At 38.7% G+C, this 22,251-nt stretch overlaps 1 protein-coding gene across 2 annotated transcripts in view; it reads right to left on the reverse strand.

Annotated features, from left to right (window-relative positions):
• The window catches only part of LOC149315799 (myosin-7B-like), a 74,582-nt gene that overhangs the window by 47,825 nt on the left and 4,506 nt on the right, over nucleotides 1-22,251 (reverse strand). For both annotated transcript variants that reach the window (XM_089514112.1, XM_089514113.1), the window contains exons 4-11: nucleotides 13,488-13,631; nucleotides 12,287-12,443; nucleotides 10,564-10,591; nucleotides 7,161-7,257; nucleotides 6,339-6,362; nucleotides 2,939-3,031; nucleotides 635-698; nucleotides 162-260 (exon numbers count right to left, since the gene is read on the reverse strand). In XM_089514112.1, coding sequence (XP_089370238.1) covers nucleotides 162-260; nucleotides 635-698; nucleotides 2,939-3,031; nucleotides 6,339-6,362; nucleotides 7,161-7,257; nucleotides 10,564-10,591; nucleotides 12,287-12,443; nucleotides 13,488-13,631 — 706 coding nt within the window. The remainder of the gene's footprint in view (nucleotides 1-161; nucleotides 261-634; nucleotides 699-2,938; nucleotides 3,032-6,338; nucleotides 6,363-7,160; nucleotides 7,258-10,563; nucleotides 10,592-12,286; nucleotides 12,444-13,487; nucleotides 13,632-22,251) is intronic.

A 22,251-nucleotide genomic window follows, 5' to 3' on the forward strand; every position in this document is an offset into this window, starting at 1 on the left:
CATGCTTTTAACCAGGTGTTTAATTTTTTTTTCAGGTGTTTAATTGTCCCTGCAATGTGAAGTCAAAGTCCCTGCAATGCACAGCTCTTTTGCAATTCTGCACCATGAGTATTTCATGTTGATTGACAAATGCCTTTGAAAATTTGATGAATGTGTTTTACCTTGAATCTCTGGTTTCTTTCCAGAAAGGATTTGATAGTAGATGTGATAGCTCCTTTCTCCTGGCTGCTGGAAAATCACTCTTGATTTTTCCAACAAGTCTAGAAACAAAAGAAAAGTTACTAGATATCAAGGCCACTTTTGTTTCTCAAACAATAGAAAACATGGGATTTCATAGGGCATCATCTGCCACTTAAGGACATAAGAGAAACTGCACATGATCAGAACAAAGGCCTATCTAGTCCAGCATCCTGTTCACTGTTATGCAAAACAGATACCTATGGGAAGGCCCAAACAGCATTTGAGTGCAATAGCAAACCCACGTACATCTTCCTCCACCACTGGCAAGGAAAGGCATGTTGCCTCAGATACTGAAGGTGATATGCAGCCATCCTGACTAAAAACTGCTGATAGCCTCATCTTCCATTAATGTCTATTTGTGAAAATGTCCATACTCATGACCATTTCTACTCACAGATATCAATGTCAGCAGAAGCCAGCTTTCCTGATGGACCAAAATGGATGCGGATAAACTTGCCCTAAAATAGGATAAAAAGGAAAGTGGTTCATATGATGAACAAATCAATAAAGATACTTACTATGATACATTGGCCCTTATAGATTGGTGGTTCATGATCCAAATTGGAGGATAAGATGACTCCCTCTTCTATTTTGAGTTGATGTTCCCCCCTCTTTCCTGAACCACAAACTTCCCCATGTCTCACAAAGGATGTTTTATTAAAGTATTTCTTTAATATTTATTTATTATTTGGCCATCTAACACAAGAATTTTGCCTGTTCTCACTGACAACAGCTCTCCATATGCATGGGTTCAGAACTATCACATCATGTACTGGTAATGTAGAGATGAAACCTGAAACCTTCAAGATGCAAAGCTGTACCAATAAGCTATCGTATCTCCCTTCAAGCCTCTTAAGGAATTATTTGCATTTTGTTTTAGTTTATTCTTACATGGGAAAGCATGGTTTTATGACATGTACATGATAGCACTGCACTGACTAGTTGAAACATGAATTAGAGAGTTGTAGTATGTATCAATTTGCTAATCCATGTAAAGTGCTGCACATACAAAACAAAGAAAGAAAGAACGAAAGAAGGAAGGAAAGAAAGAAAGAAAGAAAGAAAGAAAGAAAGAAAGAAAGAAAAACTTTTTTGTTACTTGGAATCAATTTAAGAACAAACCTGACTTCTTATCCAATAATCACTTTCAGATAAGACAGTGGTGGATAACATGATCCATGGCTATCATATTATTTCTGCAGCCATTTAGGGGTACCCACCCCGCATTGCCGCTGATCTGGTTAAATTCAGCAGCAAAGCAGTGGGGAAAACCCCAATATATTTGCTTTAAAACTAAGTTTTTGAATTTTTGCACAAGAAGCATGCTTTTGTTTTATCAGAAGCCTGGCAAAAGTGAATATCTGTCTCATAAAGACAAAAGCCTTACTTATAGGGGAAAATGTGGCTTCAAAGTGAAAAGCCACTTTTTGCTGCTATGTCTCGTCATTGCAGAGGCAAATGTTTGGGCAGTACAGCCCACATGGATTTTGAAAAGGGGTAGTGGTCCCAGAACCCAAAGTAGGTGCCATCTTCTAATACAATAGAACATTACAAGCCAAATAAGACAGGTCCCTAACTGTGCAAATGAAATTAACACAGTGTAAATGGAAGCCATGGGGAAACCTGAGCAGTGAATGCTGTCTCTCCTTCTCCCTCTTTATTAGGATCTCACAATTATCTTTCTGAAGCTCTTGTAGTTCAAGGGAAGCTCCCATTGGAACCAGTGAAGGCTTCTTCACTGCAGTGCAAACAGTTGATTCAGAGAGACCATTTTTGTTTAAACTATGACAAGGAGAGAAAGCATTATGCTTCTCCTCTCTATCCCCCACAGCCCCATGGTTCATTAGACTTTCCAACAGCTGCTTTTTAAATAACATGAAATGCCTATTAATCCCACTTATGTAATTAATGTGTTTAGTTTAGCCTTAAATGTGAAATCTGTTCTCTGTTCCAAAGACCATCTCTCTCTGGCTTTTCTTCGCGGATGAAGATTCAGGAAGGACTCATCCCGCACTTTCTACAAGCGCGTTGATGACTAAAAAGGCCAATCCCAGATAAACAAGTCCAGTTGCAGAAAGCACAGCACAAAATCTCCTTGGCTGACGTTTCCGGGTTGTGGTTCTTTCTGCGTTGTTGTTTCTCTTCGAGACTCGTTCGGTGTGAGCTTTCAGACCCTTCAGTTGTGACCTGTCTGGCATGGGAGGCCCTACTAGTGCCTATTATACCACTGCCAGCATAGCTCACAATTTCATTAGGGTACACAAGTCTCTCCCCCACGACAAGGGGGCGTCGATGGAGAGGCCCAAAGACCATAATACCATTACAAACAGTTTCTTGTTGTTATGTACCCTCAAGTTGACTCTGACCTACGATGATCCTATTTTCTTGCCAAAATATATTCAGAGGAGGTTTGTCATTGCCTTCTTCATAGGCTGAGACAATGTGAATAGCCAAAAGTCACTCACTGGTTTCTGTGGCTGAGTGGGAATTTGAACTATGGTCTCCTGGAGTCTTGACTAATATCAGCTCATTCCACTACATGGGCTCTTACACAACTTAATTGAGTAGATATGGAAATAGTTCCTGAATATGTAAATCAGTTTAATTATAAACTTTTTAAGAAGCTTACCAACAAATGTGTATAAGTACTGTTTGCATAAAGTCAATGCAACAGCATGATAATTTAAAGTATACTTACAAACCGTGAGGAGTTGTCATTTCTCAGAGTTTTCGCATTCCCAAAAGATTCCATAGCTGGGTTAGCCTCAATGATTTGATCTTCAAGGGTACCCTAAGACATGCAACCATAGGATATTTCAGATCCCCTGTCTTACAACAACACAGATTTACTCTGAAGGCTACTTCACCAAAAAGAGGAAGATAGTGCAGGGAATCCTGTATCAGCACATCCCTCCCCACCCCTGGTGATCAATACCAGCTATTGTCAAAACATCATAAAAGTCCAGCTTCATAAAGAGTTCAATGTAGAACTTGGAAACATTACTTGGCCATGATAGATGGGGTATTCTGGGATGTATAGTCCAAAAAAGTAACATGTCCAAGTTCTGTGTCCAATCAGATTAGAGCCATTCTGCACAAACAAGGAGAGAGGCTGAGTTGCAGAGACTGCTTGACTGCACTACTTCAGAATGCAGGGAAGGGAGGCTAATAATTTTGAATGGGTTCCTGTATCTAAAAATCCACTTACATAGTGAAGTACAGTTGGCCTTCCGTTTTCACGGGGGATCCATTCCAGACCCCCCCCCATGTGAAAAAAGAGACTCACGTATATTCAAGCCCCATAGGCTTGAATGGGGTGCGTGCCCATGAGCACGCGCAAGATGTGTGCTGCAAGGGCATGCCCCATTGACAATAATGGAGGTCACCCCTCCGTGAATCTTCAAGACAGTGGACCTCAAGTCTGCAAGAAAGGAGGGGCGACTGTATTATTGTTGTTGTTGTTGTTGTTGTTGTTGTTGTTATCATCTTATATCCTGCCTTTCTCCCAATATAGGACTCAAGGCAGTGTAGCATTTCAGGCAGAACTGTTTCACTCAGCTTTTCATACTAGTTTGCTATATGAAAAGAGATCTATCTATGAATGAACATTTATCAATATGCAATATGTAATAGTACAGTATAAAATGTTTCCATCTCAATTCCTTTTAATGGCTCTGCAAGGTATGTGGTAAAAGTATTTACCTAGGAATGGGGAGAGAATATGTGGCCCTCTGGGAACTGAAGAATGGCACCTTTGAGTATGCTGGGTATTCCTGATGAGAATTGTAGTCCAGCTACTGAGGAGGGCCACAGTCACCCACTCCCAGGTTAGAAAGTGGTCTATAAAATATTGTTTTTATTCTATCTGGTGGGTGTGCATTGAACTCTTCATTTAAAGGGAGAGAGAGAAAACTTTGAATGTCACAATGGACATTGAAGCTGGATGTACTTTTGCAGTTTAGTCTGAGCTGCTTCAAATAATTGTAACTTACATTGCCAAATGATAGAAGTACAATCAGACCTTCTTATACACGGATTTTTTATACACAGATTCAAGCATACACGGTTTGAAACGTTCCCCAAAAGTATACATTTCAAATAACAAACCTTGATTTTCCATTTTTTATAAGGAACACCAATTTGCTATGTCATTATATTTAATGAGACTTGAGCATACACGGATTTTGTTATACATGGGAGATCCTGGAACCAAACCCCAGCGTATAACAAGGGTCCACTGTAATGTCTGATCTAGGCATAGAGATAAATGCAGGAAGAATGAAGCAACAGAAGGCCAAAATATACATGAGATTTGTTGGGTAGCTTGAATTTACAGCAATTTTTTTACACTCAGATTAGGATTGTGGCGTGTGGCATGTGTGTATCTTAACCCTTTCCCCCTATTACAATCACAATCAGTATCCATCAGCATCACTCTGCCATGCCTTATGTTTGCAATATATGTCGAATCCATATTTATTCTTTGAGGTCTCTAGTGTAATTGATGGACTTCCCAAGTTTACCCATATAGTTCAGTTACAATTTGCGCCAAGTAGACTTGGGATCTGGGAACCTTGTTGTAGCATGAGGCTCCATCTAACTTATGCTAAGAGACCACAAAAAGCAACTGAGTGGGTGTTGTTTCTGGCTGAAGAAAGGAGAGAAGGCATGCAGAAAGAGCCTCAAACTATGTTGGCAAGTGACAGAATGTCAGAAAAGGCATAAAACGAGAAACACTGGATATGAATTCAGTCTGGGGTGATCAATTCATATCATTAACACAACAATAACCACAGAAGATTTGTATGTTTCCTAATTCTCTTTCCTGTATCATGTTTTTAGCTTCATATACACACATGAGAAGAAATCTTCTGAGATCTACATTTTGTATTTCCATAAGGCAGGATTGAGAAAACATTCTCCTGCTGCATATACTGTTGAACTGTGAATCCCATGGCCTTGACCATTAGCCATGGTGGTTGGGGATGATGGGAGCAGATGCCCAAAGACATCTGAAAGGCCACAGCTCCACTCCACCACACAGAAAGAAGTAACATCACTTCTTTTTCATACTTTTAAAATTGAAAATATGGGGGGAATTTTAAAAGCAGTAAAAGAAGGATAAGGACACAACTAAAAAACATCTAAATATCTAAATATCAAATTAAATTCACTAGAGCTTGGAAAATTACTTTTCAAAAGCAATGTATTCCTGATATGTGCTATAAGGGATGAAAGGTAATTTATTACCATTGATCATTGTAATATGTAGAAAATAAAATTGTGTTACTTGTTAATTTTTATTACCTTTTTTTTGGGGGGGGGGGACCCTTAGGACTGATGTGAAAATGACATAAAACTTTAAAAATTCTTGCCAAAATGCCTCTAAAGATGGTAAGTAACTTATAGCATTCAAAGATGCCTAGAAAATGTTGCTTATAACAGCAATCAATTAACTTTGTTCCCATCCATTGTATTACTTTTGAAATGTAGCTTCATTACACCTTTGTTACCTAAAGCAGATAACTTGTTACAGGAAACATATGTTACTTGTAACTTATGTCCAAGCTCTAAAGTCTATACACACTTTATTATTTAACAAATTAAGAGGAAACAAAAAATCTGCATCTTGGAAAGTTCCCTTTTAGCAGATTTTTGTTAACATTGTACAATTGTCCTATATTTGTACATTTTACATTATATATTAATTAATATATACATTTATATTTCTGGACACCTGAATGGAATCACAAGGACCGGTCCACCCAACTATTTTGTTTATGGCGACTGGGTGAAATTCTTGTGAGTACCAGCTCCTCACCTATTGCCAGCTGGTTATGTAGTGATCCACTGTTATTATACACAAGACTAAACTTTTTGCATGCTGCTCAGTGGCCTAGAATGTAGGTCTGTATCAGCCTGCAAAAAGCCGAATCTTTCATAGAAGCTGAAATATGTGGCTGGCTGACCACAGCCAGGATGCTGACATACACTTTGAGTAGCTGATAATCATATTACTTGCTCTTTTGGCAAAATTTTCTTGGCACTAACAACTATATCTTTAAACCTGAAATTGGCTTTTCCTTTTAAATACTTACCCCAGTTTTAGTGGCAGGAGCTTGCTAGAAAAGGGTAAGAAAACAGATTTACAATTCCAGAAATATAAATTCAGAGTCAAAGAAAGTGCCAAGTTGAGGACATTCCAATTCTGTCCATAAGAATAGTCAAAAGAATCAACCATTTCAATTTTTTTTTAAAAAAAGGAATAACATTTTTTTAAAAAATACACCAAAAATAGGTTAAATAGATTAGATCAAGAAAATGAGCAGCAGCATCAAGAAGTAAGAGGGTTAAAATCCAAACCCAGGGAAGGAAAACAAATGCTGAGTAAATTTCTGGTTTGGTAACCAAAGTCCAAAAATTACCAGTAAGAAAATAAGCCACTGCAAGGGTATGTCAAAAAAGGAAAAGGAAAGAAAAAGGAAAAAAGGAATGCAAGACGGAGAAGAAAGAGAGTAAGAAAACATACAAGATGAAAAAGAATAAAAAGGAACAATAAAGATAATGGGGGTGGGGAGACCACAAAAAGCAAGGCTTAAAAGAAAGAGTTACAAGATTGCCTTGGGGAACTTCCCCCCCTTTTTTTGGAAAAGAAAAGTCAAGAAGGTGAGGGAAACAAGCTGATGTCTTTTTTTAAAAAAAATTCTATCTTTAAAACAGCCACCACTTGGGTTTCAGAACCCACTTTATGAAACTCTTTCCCCAAAAGCAATTTTTTCAAGCCTTGCTTGTTTCAAAGTAAAAGAAAAGCTCATGTCCAAGCACGCTACCAAACACAAAAGAAGTCCGAAACAAGACAAAACAAAAAATGAGCAGAAGAAAACAGAAAAAATAAAAAAGTGTTCAAATGAGGGCCTTACTCCTTTCTTCCCCGGAGAGTCACCCAGGGCTGCGACAATGGCAAAGTATTGAATGACTCGCTTGGTGTTTACAGTCTTACCAGCACCAGATTCTCCGCTTAGAGTAATAGAAATACATAGATCAAGAACATGAAGCAGCTCCTATCAAAGATCATACAGACACAAAGAAACAGCCAGCAACATCCCAACTGCCCCTAGATATATATTAGAGCTGGGAATATGGCAGAGTGGGGTGAGAGAAAATGCTATTGTATTAGCCACCCTTCATAGTCCTAGGCCCTGTGTTTATTTGGGCTTGATGGGATTTAGCATACAGGGTATAGTTGCTTACTATCTGCATGCAGAAAGATCTCAGGTTCAACACCTGTCATTTTCAAATAGGGCAAGGAACATTTCCTGCCCTTAAACCCTGGGAAACTGTTGGCCATTAATGGATCACTATACTGTACATGGTGGACCAATGAGCTCTATTGTTATAAAGGAGCTCCTTACATTCTTGTCAGATAATCCAGGATAGAAGTCTGTTAGAAGAGGAAGGACTACAATGTGGCATTAAAGAAGTCTCCTCTGATGTTTTTGAAACAGCGTTGGAAAATTATGCCCATGCTGATTCAGTTTTGCCTTTGTCTGAAGTCCAAAGATGCAGGGAATTAGAGGCTGTGCAAACAGCCAGATCACGACTGCAGTGTGAGGTTGCCGCAGGCCCGATCTGGGCTTTCCAGAGTGCGAAAATGAGCTGCAAAAAGTGGCTCCTTTTTGCGCCCTGGAAAGGGCATGATAGCCTCGGTGCTGTGGCTATATGGCATTTCTTCAGTGCTGAGTCATGCAGACGCAGCACTGAAGGAGTGCTATGACACCGCACGCCATGTGGTGTGGTGCGCAGCATCATGGCACTCTGGGGGCAAAGTCAGGGCATGCATCATGGAGATACTACGTCCTGACTCAGCCCCCCAGCTGGCCTTTCAGGCCTGTGTGTACAGGCTCAGGATGAAGCCTGTGGACCAGACTTGTATGTGTGAAGCAGTTTTGCTAAAAGATAGTATTTGATGTCATGAGCAGGAAACTATTTAGAATTAGATGCACCTAAATCTAATGCATCTAGAAAGACTGCCATCTTGGAGCTATTACAAGGTGAGCTTTGCTTTGGATATGATTTATTGGAAGTGGAAACAAAGCAGATGTGCCTATACATCCCCCCCCCAATGTCTCTATTTGCCATGGACAAGGCTGAATGGTGCCATAGGTGATTAACAATCTTCTAGGAAAGAAGAGAAGTCCTCCAGGATGTATTGAATATATACAAAGCACTTCACCATCATTTTCCATTCACATCTTCACCATCTTGGAGACAATTCCACCATCTTGAAGAATAATGGGGCACCTTTATTCAATTTGTAGTACAGAGCCAATCTTGGAAAAAAGTTATTTTTGGAGGGGCTGTGTTAGCATGGAGAGGGGCAGAATCTGACAGTTGTAGTCCAAAAAGGTAATTTTTCCAAGCTCTGATAAAGAAATTCCCAGATCCTCCACAGTACCCTTGTGTACGGCAGCACAAATATATTGAAAAGGTGTTTAGTTTTCTAAATCAACAGAAAGTGCATTTCACTACTCTTGCAAATTACTGCTGAAGTAACAGGGAGAAGATGGATCTTGATCATGTTATAAAAGAAATATCCCAAAAGTTTAAATGCGTCTCTATGACAGAAGCTGATCCTAAAAAGAGAAAAGCTCTGGCTAAGGTCCAGCAGGATAGCTCCAGGGTTGAGGCTTCTTTATCACTCAAGCTAGTATCACTCTACCATTCTCCCTTGATTCTTCAAAGCCCTCTGGCACTGGCTTGGCATTGATTTCATGCCTATAGTTAGCTGTTCTTCCATTGTAATCCCATCACACAAAGAGCTGTGCTCATGAGGGAGGGGGAGAGAGGACTCTGCAGGACAAGAGCCAAACATCTCATGCTCTTGGCCTCTGCTTTACCTAATTAGGCCATGGCCAAGGCCAGAAGCATCAGGAGCTTCTGGCATCAGATTAGACTTTATATAGCCTCCTCAATATGGCTGTTTCAGCTAACATGTCTCTACCCTGCTTGTTCCACACAGTTGGGCTTCAGTCGACTCCATCCTATAATCCTTTTCTTTGCCCCAGTTCTGCCCATAGTTGCTTCCTATCTTTTCTCTCTTGTCCTGCTGGTCTCATGCTCTTTCTGCCTCCATAGCTTTCACCAAAACATTATCTCTCGTTTTCAAGTTGTTATGTTTTCACATAAGCAAAGCCTAGGAAGGTTTTGGATTCTTTTGGACTACAACTCCCAAGATCACCAATTGCTATGCTGGCTAGGAGATATTCTGGGAGAAAAACATTTTTTCAAACTCTTCTCATAGGCTACCCACATTCTGTTTTCATTCTCTTTCACCACCACATAGACACTGCTGCCCAGTATCCTTGAGTATTAGCATCTGAGAAAGTAGACTGAAATCTACAAAAGCTCATGCTGCAACTTCTTTCTTTCAGTTATTCTCAAAAGTGCTACAAGATCTCTCTAAATACTGATTCTACAGACTAACACAGCTATATCTTTGAATTCTATTAACTCCATATATTCCACATGTTACTCTCAGAGAGTAGTTTTGCTCCTCAAGCTCTTGTTCAGGAGACCTGCACAACATGTTATCAATGTAACCAAAGTGCAGTCTACAAGGAATGTCTGCTAGTTTACCTCTACAAGGGAACTTATAAGCTTGATTCTATTGTATACCAGTGACTGCTATAAGTGAGGAGTTGTTGTCAAGTATTGTTGGAACTAGTATAATGGTTCACCAAAAAAGCTGTACGGACTTGTTCTGATTCTATACTAGGTTCATGGATACTTTAGGAACTTAGCTTAGGACATGAAACCATTCAACTGGGCTTTTTCATATATCTTTGCCCGTGTTGGAATAATTAGACATCTTGCCCAAAGAACAGCTGGTGCAGACAGGAAGCAGAAATACACAAAAGTATGAGCAACTCAACCAGACACTGACAGGAATTTTCTGTCCCATGTTTTTTGTTGGCACTGTACTCCTGGGATGGCTGTAGCAGCTGTTAGTTGATATGTAAGAGCCAGAAAATCTGTTCTTGGTGTCTGTGTGTGTGTGTGGTGTGTTGCACACGTGCTTGGGAAACAAATTGAAAGGAGGCAGGGAAGGAGTATAAACACACACTATTGATCCTAAACTATCCTGCGTTATGCTCAAATAATTTTACTTTCTTCTCAAAAGGATGACATGATATATTCCCTCTGCTTACTATTGTTGTATGTATAGTTAGCTATTACAGACCAGAAAAGGCTATGTGGACCTCAAGAACTGATCTGAAAAAAGAAACAAAAGAAATGAGATAATGGGTTAAAGACAGTACTTACGTGATGAGCATAGACTGATTCTCACGATCTGAAAGATAAGGAGCAAAATGAGCCTCAAAACCTTAGCATACATGCTCTTATCGTATTCAGATTACTAGTTTTTACTTTAGTAATTCTCGCTAAGAGACGTTAACACCGTGACTTACCCACTCACTTAGCAGTTCAGTTTTATGGTCACATTTTCATATACATTCTCATAATCTCATAATTCTCATAATTCACTTATGTCCCACTGATTTCAGTGGGTCTATTCTAGCTAGGACTACAATTTTAGCTCATGATGCATAAGCTAACTGTAGAAAGCACACTTGCTGAAGCTAAGCAGATCTGACTCTGATGAGTGCCTAAATGAGAGACCTTCGTTCTGCTCATTACAACTGCACCATGAAAGAAAGGCAGGATATAAATCTAAAGAAGCAAAGAAATTGTAATCAAACCTGCAGTCCCTGCTCCTGATCTCATTCAAAAGTCTTAACATAGCCTATAGAAATTATATGAGTGTTGGCCTCACATGAATGAGAATCCCACAAAAAACAGGGTCCCTGAACGTATGAAGTTTTATATACATCCAGATTCTGGATGAACACATGGAATACCCAAATGCATACACACACAGCTTCACTGAAAATGCACATACACTAAAGAAATAAAGGTCTGTCTAAATGAAGAATTCTAGCTTGACCCATTAGATATGATCAGACAGTCAGACAGCTAGCTAGCTAGCTAGCTAGCTAGATCATATCTAATGGGTCAAACTAGAACTCATGTGTGTGTGTGTGTGTGTATTTGTATATAATATTGTATATATACAAGGGAGAGAAACGTTGAAATATGCCTCACACATTACTTTCTGCATTTGAAGTAGGGTACAATCCCATTTCTTCTGAATATTTGGTTGGGGAGTTTGTACAAATGGCTGGTATACATTCACAACTGAACACATGCATGTGTTTTGAGCCATGTAGTGTTAGAGGTAGTTATCACAGAAAATTGAAGCCTATTAGTTCACTGACTAGAAAATCTTCTGGGTATATTTTTCTAATAATAAAAATAGCTATTAAGAGTCTTCTAGAGGCCTGTTCTTCAGATAATTTACACAGAGTGAGAGAAAACTACGTATTGTGATAATTAGGTCTGCCTTACTTTTGGATAGAGCTTGGATAGCTATTTTGAAAAAGAACAAATATAATTACATGGTGAAGCAAACCATACCTGAGCAGTGGTAGGACAATGGTATGGAACTAATTATTCTTTAAAGTAATGTTCTGAGTTGTGCTTCTGGGAAGAAAGACTATTTTCTTCATAAAGAATATTGGCAAGATAAGTAGATCTCATGTGTGAGTATGAATGCAGAGCGAATGAGTATGGATGAGCTAATCTTAAAAGAACCAGCATGGTGTAGTGGTCTGAGCGCTGGAATCCATCTCTGGAGACCAGGATTTGAATCCCTGTGTTGTGTGGTGTGTATTTGAACTTGGACAAGTCACTCTCAGTCTCAGAGGAATAGCAAACTCCATCTGAAGAAACTTGCTAAGAAAACTCCAAATTAGCTTCCACTTAGGGTTGTCATAAGTCAGCAATGACTTGAAGACACACAATCTTAGGAATCTTTTCAGGTTTTTGTTTTTGTTTTGTTTTGTTTCTGGTTTAGTATGTAAGGGAGAAGTTAGTTTTCATTTCCTTCCCTACAGCAAATTCATGAGAGGAGAGATATGATACTTACTGCGTAACATGTCATTGTAGGCATTATCTGCAATGGCATAGATGTGAGGTGGGACCTCAGACCTCCGCTTGCCCTTATAGGCAGCAACAACAGGAGGAGTATAAACCGGAAGCCATTTATATGGGTTTATGGTGACACAGAACAAGCCTGAATAGGTCTGAAGGAAAAGAAACAACATAATTATCATGCATGGAATCAGAGTTGGGATTGGAGGTAGACATCACTGAGTACCTGCCAAAGCTCCTAGTCTGACAAAAACTCATTGTCACCCCCTGGAACCCTGGCCCAGCGTCTCCTTCTTCCTTGTTTTCATATCCTGCTCGTTTGCACCCTCTACTAAAGTGATAGAATAAACACATAGCCATGTTAATCTGGAAAATCAGTATGCAGAGGGATCTTGTAGCACCTTTGAGGCCAACTGAAAGAAAGAACCTGGAAGCATTATTTCAGGTAGTCTCGAAGATGCTGCATGAGCTCTAAAAAAAGTGAGTAGTGGCAAGAGTGAAGAGATGGGACAAGTCCTCCATATGACTTTCTCTCCAATTGTGTGGGGCTGTGCCCAAACAGAGATCAGTGACTCCACTGAGGAGAAAGTTGGCCCAGAAGGAGGGAGCTCAATATTGGCATCTTGCCCAGGATCTCCCCAAAACCTGGAGGCTCTGCTGAGGGTCATACAGGCACCACCATTTCTTGCCATTAGTGATGGTTCACCAGTCAGTGAAGTCAAAATATCACAGTCTACTCTTACCACATTCTGGTTCATGTGTGATTGTTCTTGAGAAACACATTATGACTAACTATTCAGAAACTTAAAGTAGCTGAAATAGAAGATAATTAAAAATTAACCTTTCAGAAATCTGTTTGCATGCAGCCCCTTTACTGACAACCGAACTGCTTCAGAATTGTAAAAAAACCTGTGCATTATTTACTCACATTTCCCAATCGCATTTCAAGCACTAACACACACACAGGACTTATCCCATTCTCTAAGTGGAAGTCTAATCAAAGGTCTCAAGTAGGTAACCAAATAGTTTTATAGGCAGAAATGCCTAATATAGCATGGAAGTTAAAAGTGAAGAATTTCACAATAGCAAACTTGCTTTTTGGGCTAAAGAGAAATCTCATGTGGCTGGTGTAGCCAGATTCAGATACTCATATAAACACTGCAGTGCATTCAAGAGAGTTCTTTTCTTTTTCTTACATAGATCATCCATTTGCCATAACGCCGTTTCAGGTTATGCAGCACTGAAGCCTCATTGAGGTGAGTTAACATAGCCATGTCCTCAAGCATGTCAAATTTTGGAGGATTCATTTGTTGAATGTCATCCTCTTTAACAACACGACTCTGCAGGGGGGAAAAAAAGGATTGTGATGAAGAGATTTCTCATGATACTGCAGGACACTGCTGAATTAGATTTTTTCAAGAAATCTAAATTTGCTTGTTTAAACTTAGAATAATAGAATCCTAGAGAGAAGAGATTCCAAGGGCCATCCTGTCCAAGCTCCTGCCATGCAGGAACACAGAATCAAAGCACCCCCAACTTATGGCCATCCAGCCTGTGTTTAAAGACCTCTAAAGAAGGAGACTTCACCAAACTTGAAATAAAATTGTGGTTTTCTACCTCACTACAGATGCAAAATCTAACAAAGAATGATTGCATCATCATCAGTTACTGCTATTGGCATCAGTTGTTTAAGCTTCACGTAGAGTTTTCACAGATTGTACTTCTAGTATTTAATGGCTAATTGGCTCACTTTACTTTTTTTCTATTCCAGTCTGTGTGCGTATAGAATATAGCTACAGATGTAAATTAAATGCATTGTTTTTCACCCTTTTTGTTACTGCATCATGCAAAAATGACTGGGCAAATTTTCACCAAATTTAGAGGTTATCTTTGGGATGGTCTGACTTAAACTATAGGCTATGCAATGTACATGAAATGCCACAATGATTTTTTACATTGCATTTTTACTAGATCTGAAGGGTATGTTTAGCGTTCATTCATTCATTCATTCATTTAATTCATTAATTTTTATGCCACCTTTCTCCCAGGAAGGACCCAAAGCAGCTCACTGATAAAACATTTTAAAAGCCCTATAAAATTCAAAACAATTAAAATCATCTAGAACAATATAAAATCACATAAAATAGTCTGACAATACGCCTTGTGACATATGGAAGATTCACTTTAAAGGGCCTGGTAGGCACCCCAATTTTTATTTTTTCACTTATACAGAATAGTGTGATGCATTATTGGAAAGATTTTGATGAGTTGAGTTCAGGAGAAAAAAACTGACATTTTCTTATAACTATATAAAGTTAATGGAGATATAAAAGAGATGTTTGTGATAGTCTGACTTAACATATACACATACAGAACATGTAAATTACTATAAATGACATACACAAAATTCACTTTGGGAGATGCCCCAATTATTTATTCATTCAGAGTATTGCATTTGGCAGGTGGTTGAGATAAGCATACACACATGTAAAGAACATCTCAACGATGTGCAATGTGAGGAATATCTGACACCTAGAGAGATACAAACACATCCTCCAGAGCAGTTGAAACTGAATAAATATGATTCTTCTGAGTAATACTGTGCTACTACAACTAATTTGTTTTGTTAGCTGCCCATGAGTTGACCTAAACTCATGGCGATCCTGTGTACAAGACATCTCCAAGCCCCCTATCCTCCAACTATCCAACTTGAGTACATCCTCCAATGCTTGCTTAGATATTGTAGATTCAGGCCCGTAACCTCCCTAGCTGAATCTAGCCATCTGACATATGGTCCTCCTTTCTTTCTACTGCCTTCTGCCTTTCCTAGCATTATTGTCTTTTCCAATGAGTCATGCCTTCTCATGATGTGGCCAAAGTACGACAACATCAATTTGATCATTTTGGCTTCCAGGGAGAAGTCAGGCTTGATTTGTTCAAGGATCCATTTGTTTGTTTGTTTGGCTGTCTGTGGTATTTTCAACACTCTTCTCTAGCACCACATTTCAATTGAACTGATTTTCTTTTTATCCACTTTCTTCATTGTTTAGCTCTCACATGTATACATAGTGATGGGGGATACAATCGCTTGGACGATTCTACCTTTAGTGTTCAGTTGTATAGCTTTACTCTTTAGGATTTTGTCTAGTTATTTCATTGCTACCCTTCCCATTCCTCGTCTTCTTATTTCTTGACTGCAGTCAACTTTCTGATCAATGTTTGATCCAAGGTTTGGGAAATCTTTAACCATTTCAATTTCTTCATTGGTTAGATTGAATTTATGTAGATCATACATGGTCATTATTTTTGTTTTCATTTTGTTTAGCATAAGACTAATCTTTCTACTGTCTTCCTTGACCTTATTTAGTAACTGTTCCAAGTCCATGATGTTTTCTGCTAGTAATTACAACTGTTGTATGGTGTAAATATAGATATGTGCGTGTAGGCATATTCATATTTTGGCCATCCAAGAATGACTGCTTCATGCAACTGATGAACTGGGATCTAGTCTATTAAGGTTTATGCCCAAATAAATCTGTTAAACCTTAAAATGAGGCATAAACCTGACCTATCAAACTCCCATGCTTGCACCACTATTTTAGCAGTTTCTTGTACTGCTTTTATTAGATATTACCAACCTTCCCCAGATACTTGAGCTATTGGGACAAAACAGAAAGGTGTCTATTTAAAATAAACATGGGTTTAAATCCTATTGTTAGCCCTACCTAGAGTAGAGACATTGACTCAATTGGTTTTACTTACACATTGACTCACTATTGAACAATTACAACAGATCTACTCATAGTGTTGGAGATAAACAATTCCACCCATTTTTGGCAGACTAATATAGATATCCCTCTTTAAGACAACTCCTGTGTGTTATCAGTGACTCCAACTTTAGTAATTAATAAAGCACAATATTTAACAGATCTCATTTTAGGTTTCACGGTATAAAGTACATTTGCTTTTATTTTGTTTTGTTTCTCTGATCCCACTAAAAATAGGCACAGACACTCATGTAGTGCTAGAATTATGTGGTAAGTTTTCCAACTCAAATCTCAGTGAACAAAACAGATATTGTATTACAGCATGATTAATATCTTTCTTCCCACTCCCCCCAAAAATGAATGCCAGGGTCAAGTTAAGTCTTGTACCAACTAGAATTTGCAAAACAAAACAAACCCACAGCTTTCAGTAACCTCCAGAGTAAAAATTATATCCCCAAAAAAGTAATTTTTGTAAGCTCTGGCACAGACATTACAATGTTCACAGTGAGGGAGAAGAGGAATCACATGTATATTTTCTCCACACCCCCAACCTTCACAGATTCAGTATGTTTCAGCAAACCCAGGTATCCAGAGTGGTTGCTGATGTTCTGTGCCTACAAGCAATTTCTGATTTCTGGTGACCCTAAGATAAAAGGCATCATGGGGTTTTCTTGCTTTTGCCTTCCTCTGAAGCTGAGAAGATGTGATTTGCCCAAGGTCACCCAGTGGGGTTTTATAGCCAAGTGGGGATTTAAACCGTGATCTCCAGAGACCTAGTCCAGCACCCAAGCTCCATGTTGGCTTAGGAATCCAGAGCCTTGCCCCATCTTCCCAGCTGCTTGGAATATGCATGCTGGCTCTGTGGAGCTATTCAAATGAACATCTGCAATTTGTAAGTGGAAACAGTGCATGCGGTTGTATTTTCCTTCATCTTCCTCCACTTTCATAATGTTTTCATTGTACTGATGAAACAGGCAATGAAGCCTGAAATGGAGAATCACATTCTGAATGTGTACATCAGCTTTCAATTGTTTTTTCTTTCTATCTATCATTAACAAGTTCCTCATTTTTAAAAAAAACAACAACGATATTTTACCCTCCTTAAAAACTGATGCAGGAGTTCAAAAAGCTTCACCTTGAGTGCCAGGTTTTATTGTGATATTTCAGAGTGCAATGCTAACAGACTGGACTTAAAAGTGATATCAAAAGATAAACTGACTTGTCTATCACAGCTTAGATGCTATATACAATAAATGTCTGCCAAATATTTTCAAAGCTATGAAAACTGTTTGATCATGGAGTTTTCTCTTGAGAAGCACAAATATTTCTTCCTTTCATTTTACAAGAAAAGGGGTTAGCGATCACTGATCAAGGATATGTTTCCTGCAATGAAAAATGGTTCCTTGCAAGTTTGTAATCCTAGAATTTCAGTTCCATCATTCTGTGAAACTTAGTCTCTTTATGATTCCAGCCATACCAAGAAACTAGAGATTGAATCTCCCTTATTCAAAATGCTTGGAATAAGAAGTGTTTGGGATTTCAGATTTTTTCAGATTTTGAAATATTTGCTTATACATAATGAGATATCTTGGTGATGGGACCCAAGTCTAAACATGAAATTCATTTGCACCTTAAAACACATAGCCTGAATATAATTTGATACGTAATATTTTTAATATTTTTGTGCAGGAAACACAAAATGCTGGCGAAACGTCAGGAAGAAGCTCTTCTAGAACATGGCCACATAGCCCGAAAAACCCACAAAAAACTAAAGGTGTCACTATCTCAGCCACTCATGTGGACAATTTTGGAGTATTTCAAAATTTAAAAATCCAGATAAAGAGTATAACCTTTACTTTTTGTTATTTGTTCCAAATTCAGCACTAGACTGGAAATATATGAAGCTAGACTGTGGAAGTCAGTGCTTTACTGAGTGATGACTAGCAACCCAATCCTAGATGTGAATATGTGGAAGTAAATCCCATAGACTTTCAAGTGTGGAGCCTTAGGGATTTAACAGGCCTTAGTCAAGTCTTGTCGTGACTCCTGTAATTACACTGCAATTGCTTCTATGGTGTAATGCGGCTGCTGCTGTCATGGGTTTGTGCAGATAAATATAAACTAAACAAAGCAATATGACACAGGATTTTAATCAGGAAGGTTTTAGGCTATTTAGACAAGCAGCTGAAGTGTACAATTCATTACTTATAATAACTGGATTTAGTTTGAGCCTATAAACCCAACCCAAGAACTGAATAACTATCATATTACACATCTGTGCCTTGTTTGAATGAACTGCATTTAACAAATATTCTCATATGAAAAGAAAACAGACTTCCCTATTGTAACTTAATTAGACAGACATATCTAGTGCTTACAAACATAACTATGAAATCTTCAAAGACACGCAGCCAGGTTCTCTTGTGAGATTAAGGTAGAAAAATAAATAAATAAATAAATAAATAAATAAATAAATAAATAAATAAATAAATAAATATACAGAAGTGTGCTGAGAAGTCTTACAGCCAGGTCCCAAGGACTGAGAATAGTATTATTCGTAAATGCCATATCTAAAGAGAGCCAGTCTGGTGTAGTAGTTTGAGTGCTGGAGTACAACTCTGGAGATCATATTTAAAATCCCTGCTCAAGCATGGAAACCCATGGGGTGACCTTGGTCACGTCACATTCTCTCCACCTCAGAGGAAGGCCATCTGAACAAAACTTGCCAACAAAACAAATGATAGGTTTGCCTTAGGGTTGCCATACGTTGGAAATATCTTGAAGGTACACAACTACAATGCCATACCTATTTATTTGCTTATCAGTATATTGATTTTAATCCACACACTGTCTCTTTGGTCAGGATAGTTAACAAAGATATTAAAACTGTAACACACTGGAGACAAGGGCTATAATCTAATAGTAAAGTATATGCTTCCCATACCAAAGGTCTTTGGTTTAATCCCTCTGATCTCCGTGTAAGACTAGGAAAGCTCCCTTGTTTCAAATCCTAGATAAATGCTGCCAGTCAGTAAACAGTTCAGAACTTAATATACTGACTCAGTATAGGCAGATTCCCAAGCCAAAAATATATTTGCTAATTATAAAACAACTAAAATTCCTAGAAATCATGTGTCTAAGGCAGGGGTGAAAGTCATGCAGCTCCCCAGGTGTTGTTTGACTCAGGGACGTAGCTAGGATTTTAGGAAGGGGAGGGGTCCAGACTAAGTGCCACCATTATATAATGGGGCTTGGGTGCGGCGGCGCAGCAGCACACACCATTCATTTTTCTAATGGAAGGGGGGGGTCCGGACCCCCAAGAACCCCCGCCCCTTGGCTACGTCCCTGTTTGACTGAAACTCTCATCAGCCTTAACCAGTATAGATAAAGGTAAAGAATGAGGCTGGGGAGTTGCAGTCCAGTAACATCTGGAAGGTTCTTTGATTCCCATCCTTGATTTAAGGCTTAATCCAATTGCTAGTTTCAACTAGAGGTAATATGATTCAACACTTAAGTGTGTTCCATTGCTTCAATTGGTCTAGTCCAACTGGGACTACCAGTTTGGCTCATATCAATAGCTGATTTATCCCTAATAATCAATTACATTAAAAACTGTAAACTGAAAAGGGACTTCTTTGCAGTGCATTCTGACTGCAGAATGCTCTCTCCAAGGTGATATGTCTAACAACATCTTTTTTATTGGTTTAGAGATTTTTATTTCATACTGCTGAGTATATTTTAGTAATGCTGTTCTTAAGTTTTAATTGCTGGTTTTATGATTGATCATATACTCAGACACACATACACATTATTCATACACACATATGTACATGTGTGCGTTTGTGTGTGTACAAATACTTAGATGAACTGCAGGTGTCAAGCATCCTTAAAAATGATATTTCCCTTTTTCACTCATATAATGAGCAACACGCATTCTAAGCAGACATCTTCTATGACAGACATGAAATTACCATTGATTTCAAAATCATTAATTCATGAATTTATTAATCATGCAAAATTCATTTGATTGAATGACCTAGGGGCTCAACAGACACACCACAGTCCCAATCAGGCCTTTTTGTGGAGCAAAAAGAAGCTGCAAAAACTGGCTACTTTTCACACCATGGAAAGGGCACCCTAGCTGTTGCCGCCATTGCTTGTTGGTGCTCCTTTAGTGCAACACATTTAAATGCTGCTCCAACGGAGTGTTATGATGCCCCCCACCGTGCAGGTGGGCGCATGGCATGAGGCCAGCGTGGGGGCAGCTGGCGTGCATACACCATGCCCCCATGCCGCCTCCACACCGGCGTATAACGTCAGTCTGTAGAGGTTCTAAGATTACTTTATTTTGTGACAACCTAGGTATTGGTTGATTGTTGAAGAGGTGCCAGATGTCACTAAAAATCTATTCAACATTCTTTCATTTTGAGGGAAGCTTAAATTGTAGTCAATAAAAACCAAAATAAGAGCATATCTTTAGCAAGTACTTTTGCAACAAATTTTCATTGAGCCAGCATGGCATAGTGGTTTGAGCATTGGACTCTGGAGACCATGGTTCAATTCCCACTCGGCCATGAAACCCACTGGTCACATGCTCTCAGCCTCAGAGGAAAGCAATAGCAAACCTTGTCTGAACAAATCTTGCCAAGAAAACCCCATGATAGGCTTGCCTTAGGGTCGCCATATGTGGGAAATGACTTGAAGGCATACAACACACACACATACACACACAGCACCAGAGAAGATTACTGCATGACAGCTATCAAATGCCAATATCAACATCTTGCTGGTTTCTTATCTGCCACAAGACTTCTTTTCAGGCATTCAGCCCAGAAAGAATGAAATCATGTGGCAAGAGAGCATACTTGCTTTATGGATCAGCATGGCATCTTCACAGACAACAATCATGGCATGAGGCTTGAGGATGTTGCCTGCTGCTACAACACTCAGTTATCCTAAAAGGAACTAGTGTAATTTTAGTTTTACTAAAGAGTTGTTGTTAAGTGTCAACTAGACTGGACTGCCATAAAACTGCTATTGAAAAAAATAGAAAAGCTTCTTTTAGTAGTATTCATGTAGTATTAGCATTTGGCCTGGATTAATTTTTTAAGTATTTTGTACAGATATTTTGCTTATTCCTGAAAAAGGAACTGATGGACAGCACTAATTGTTTAAGAAAAAAAATTAGTTAGGTGATTCATCTTTCTTGGTATTATTATAGTTGAAAGGACAGAAGAACATGGCTTATTATTTTCCCTCTTACTTCTTAAGGTTATTGAGATAGTCAAATCCTATTGTTGCAGCTCGCTGAACAAGATGAACCATTATGACTGTGGACTGATGTTGCAGCTGTTAAGATGAGACAGTTGATCACTTTATGGGGCAGAGACAAAGGTTTTCAGTTTCATTCTTTCAACACCTTCTCTTGAAATACTTTTTGAAATGTCTTTAATAATCTGAAGCACTGCACGATACAGAAAGTACTTTGTCAGAGTAATGGACTTCATTGACAACCAAACTAATTTTCACTAATATATTACTTGCTGTGCTGTAGAGATCACAGCCTATATCCAATTGTTTGTCAAACTAGAGAATATCTGTTCTATTGATGGGATTTACATAAGCATTGATTTACCATTCGTTAAATGGTTAAATGTCATTGGGATGTTGATTATGATGATGTGTGCCTTCAAGTCATTTCCAATTTATGGTGACATTAAGGTGGCACTGTCATGAGGTTCTCTTGGCAAGATTTGATCAGAAGTGGATTTGTCTTTGCCTTCCCCTGAAGCTGAAAGAGTATGACTTGCTCAAAGTCACCCAATGGGTTTCCATGGTTGAACGGGAATTTGAATCCTGGTCTCCAGAGTTATAGTCCAACGCTTAAACCACTACACCACTACTACTCTGTGGGACTAGCAATTTATATAGTTTAATTTATGCATACTTTGCATAAACAGGAAAGCGCACTAGAAAACACAAAGTGCATTATAATAATTATAACAATTTTTTAATAATTTACTCTAAGCTATGACTTGCTGCTACAATTACAGCGGTGGTTGTTATATAGCAGATTTGCCACCTTTCTATGTTTCTATCTCATAAGACACCAGTAAGGTCCAACAGGGGGAATCATATGGAAGGAGGACAATGAGTTTATCTCCCAAATTTGTGTGTGTGTGTGTGTGCGTGT

The sequence above is a fragment of the Sceloporus occidentalis genome, unplaced genomic scaffold (genome assembly GCF_023333645.1).
Source record: "Sceloporus occidentalis isolate IW3139 unplaced genomic scaffold, rSceOcc1.0.p SCAF_3, whole genome shotgun sequence".
In the NCBI taxonomy this organism is placed as follows: Eukaryota; Metazoa; Chordata; class Lepidosauria; order Squamata; family Phrynosomatidae; genus Sceloporus; species Sceloporus occidentalis.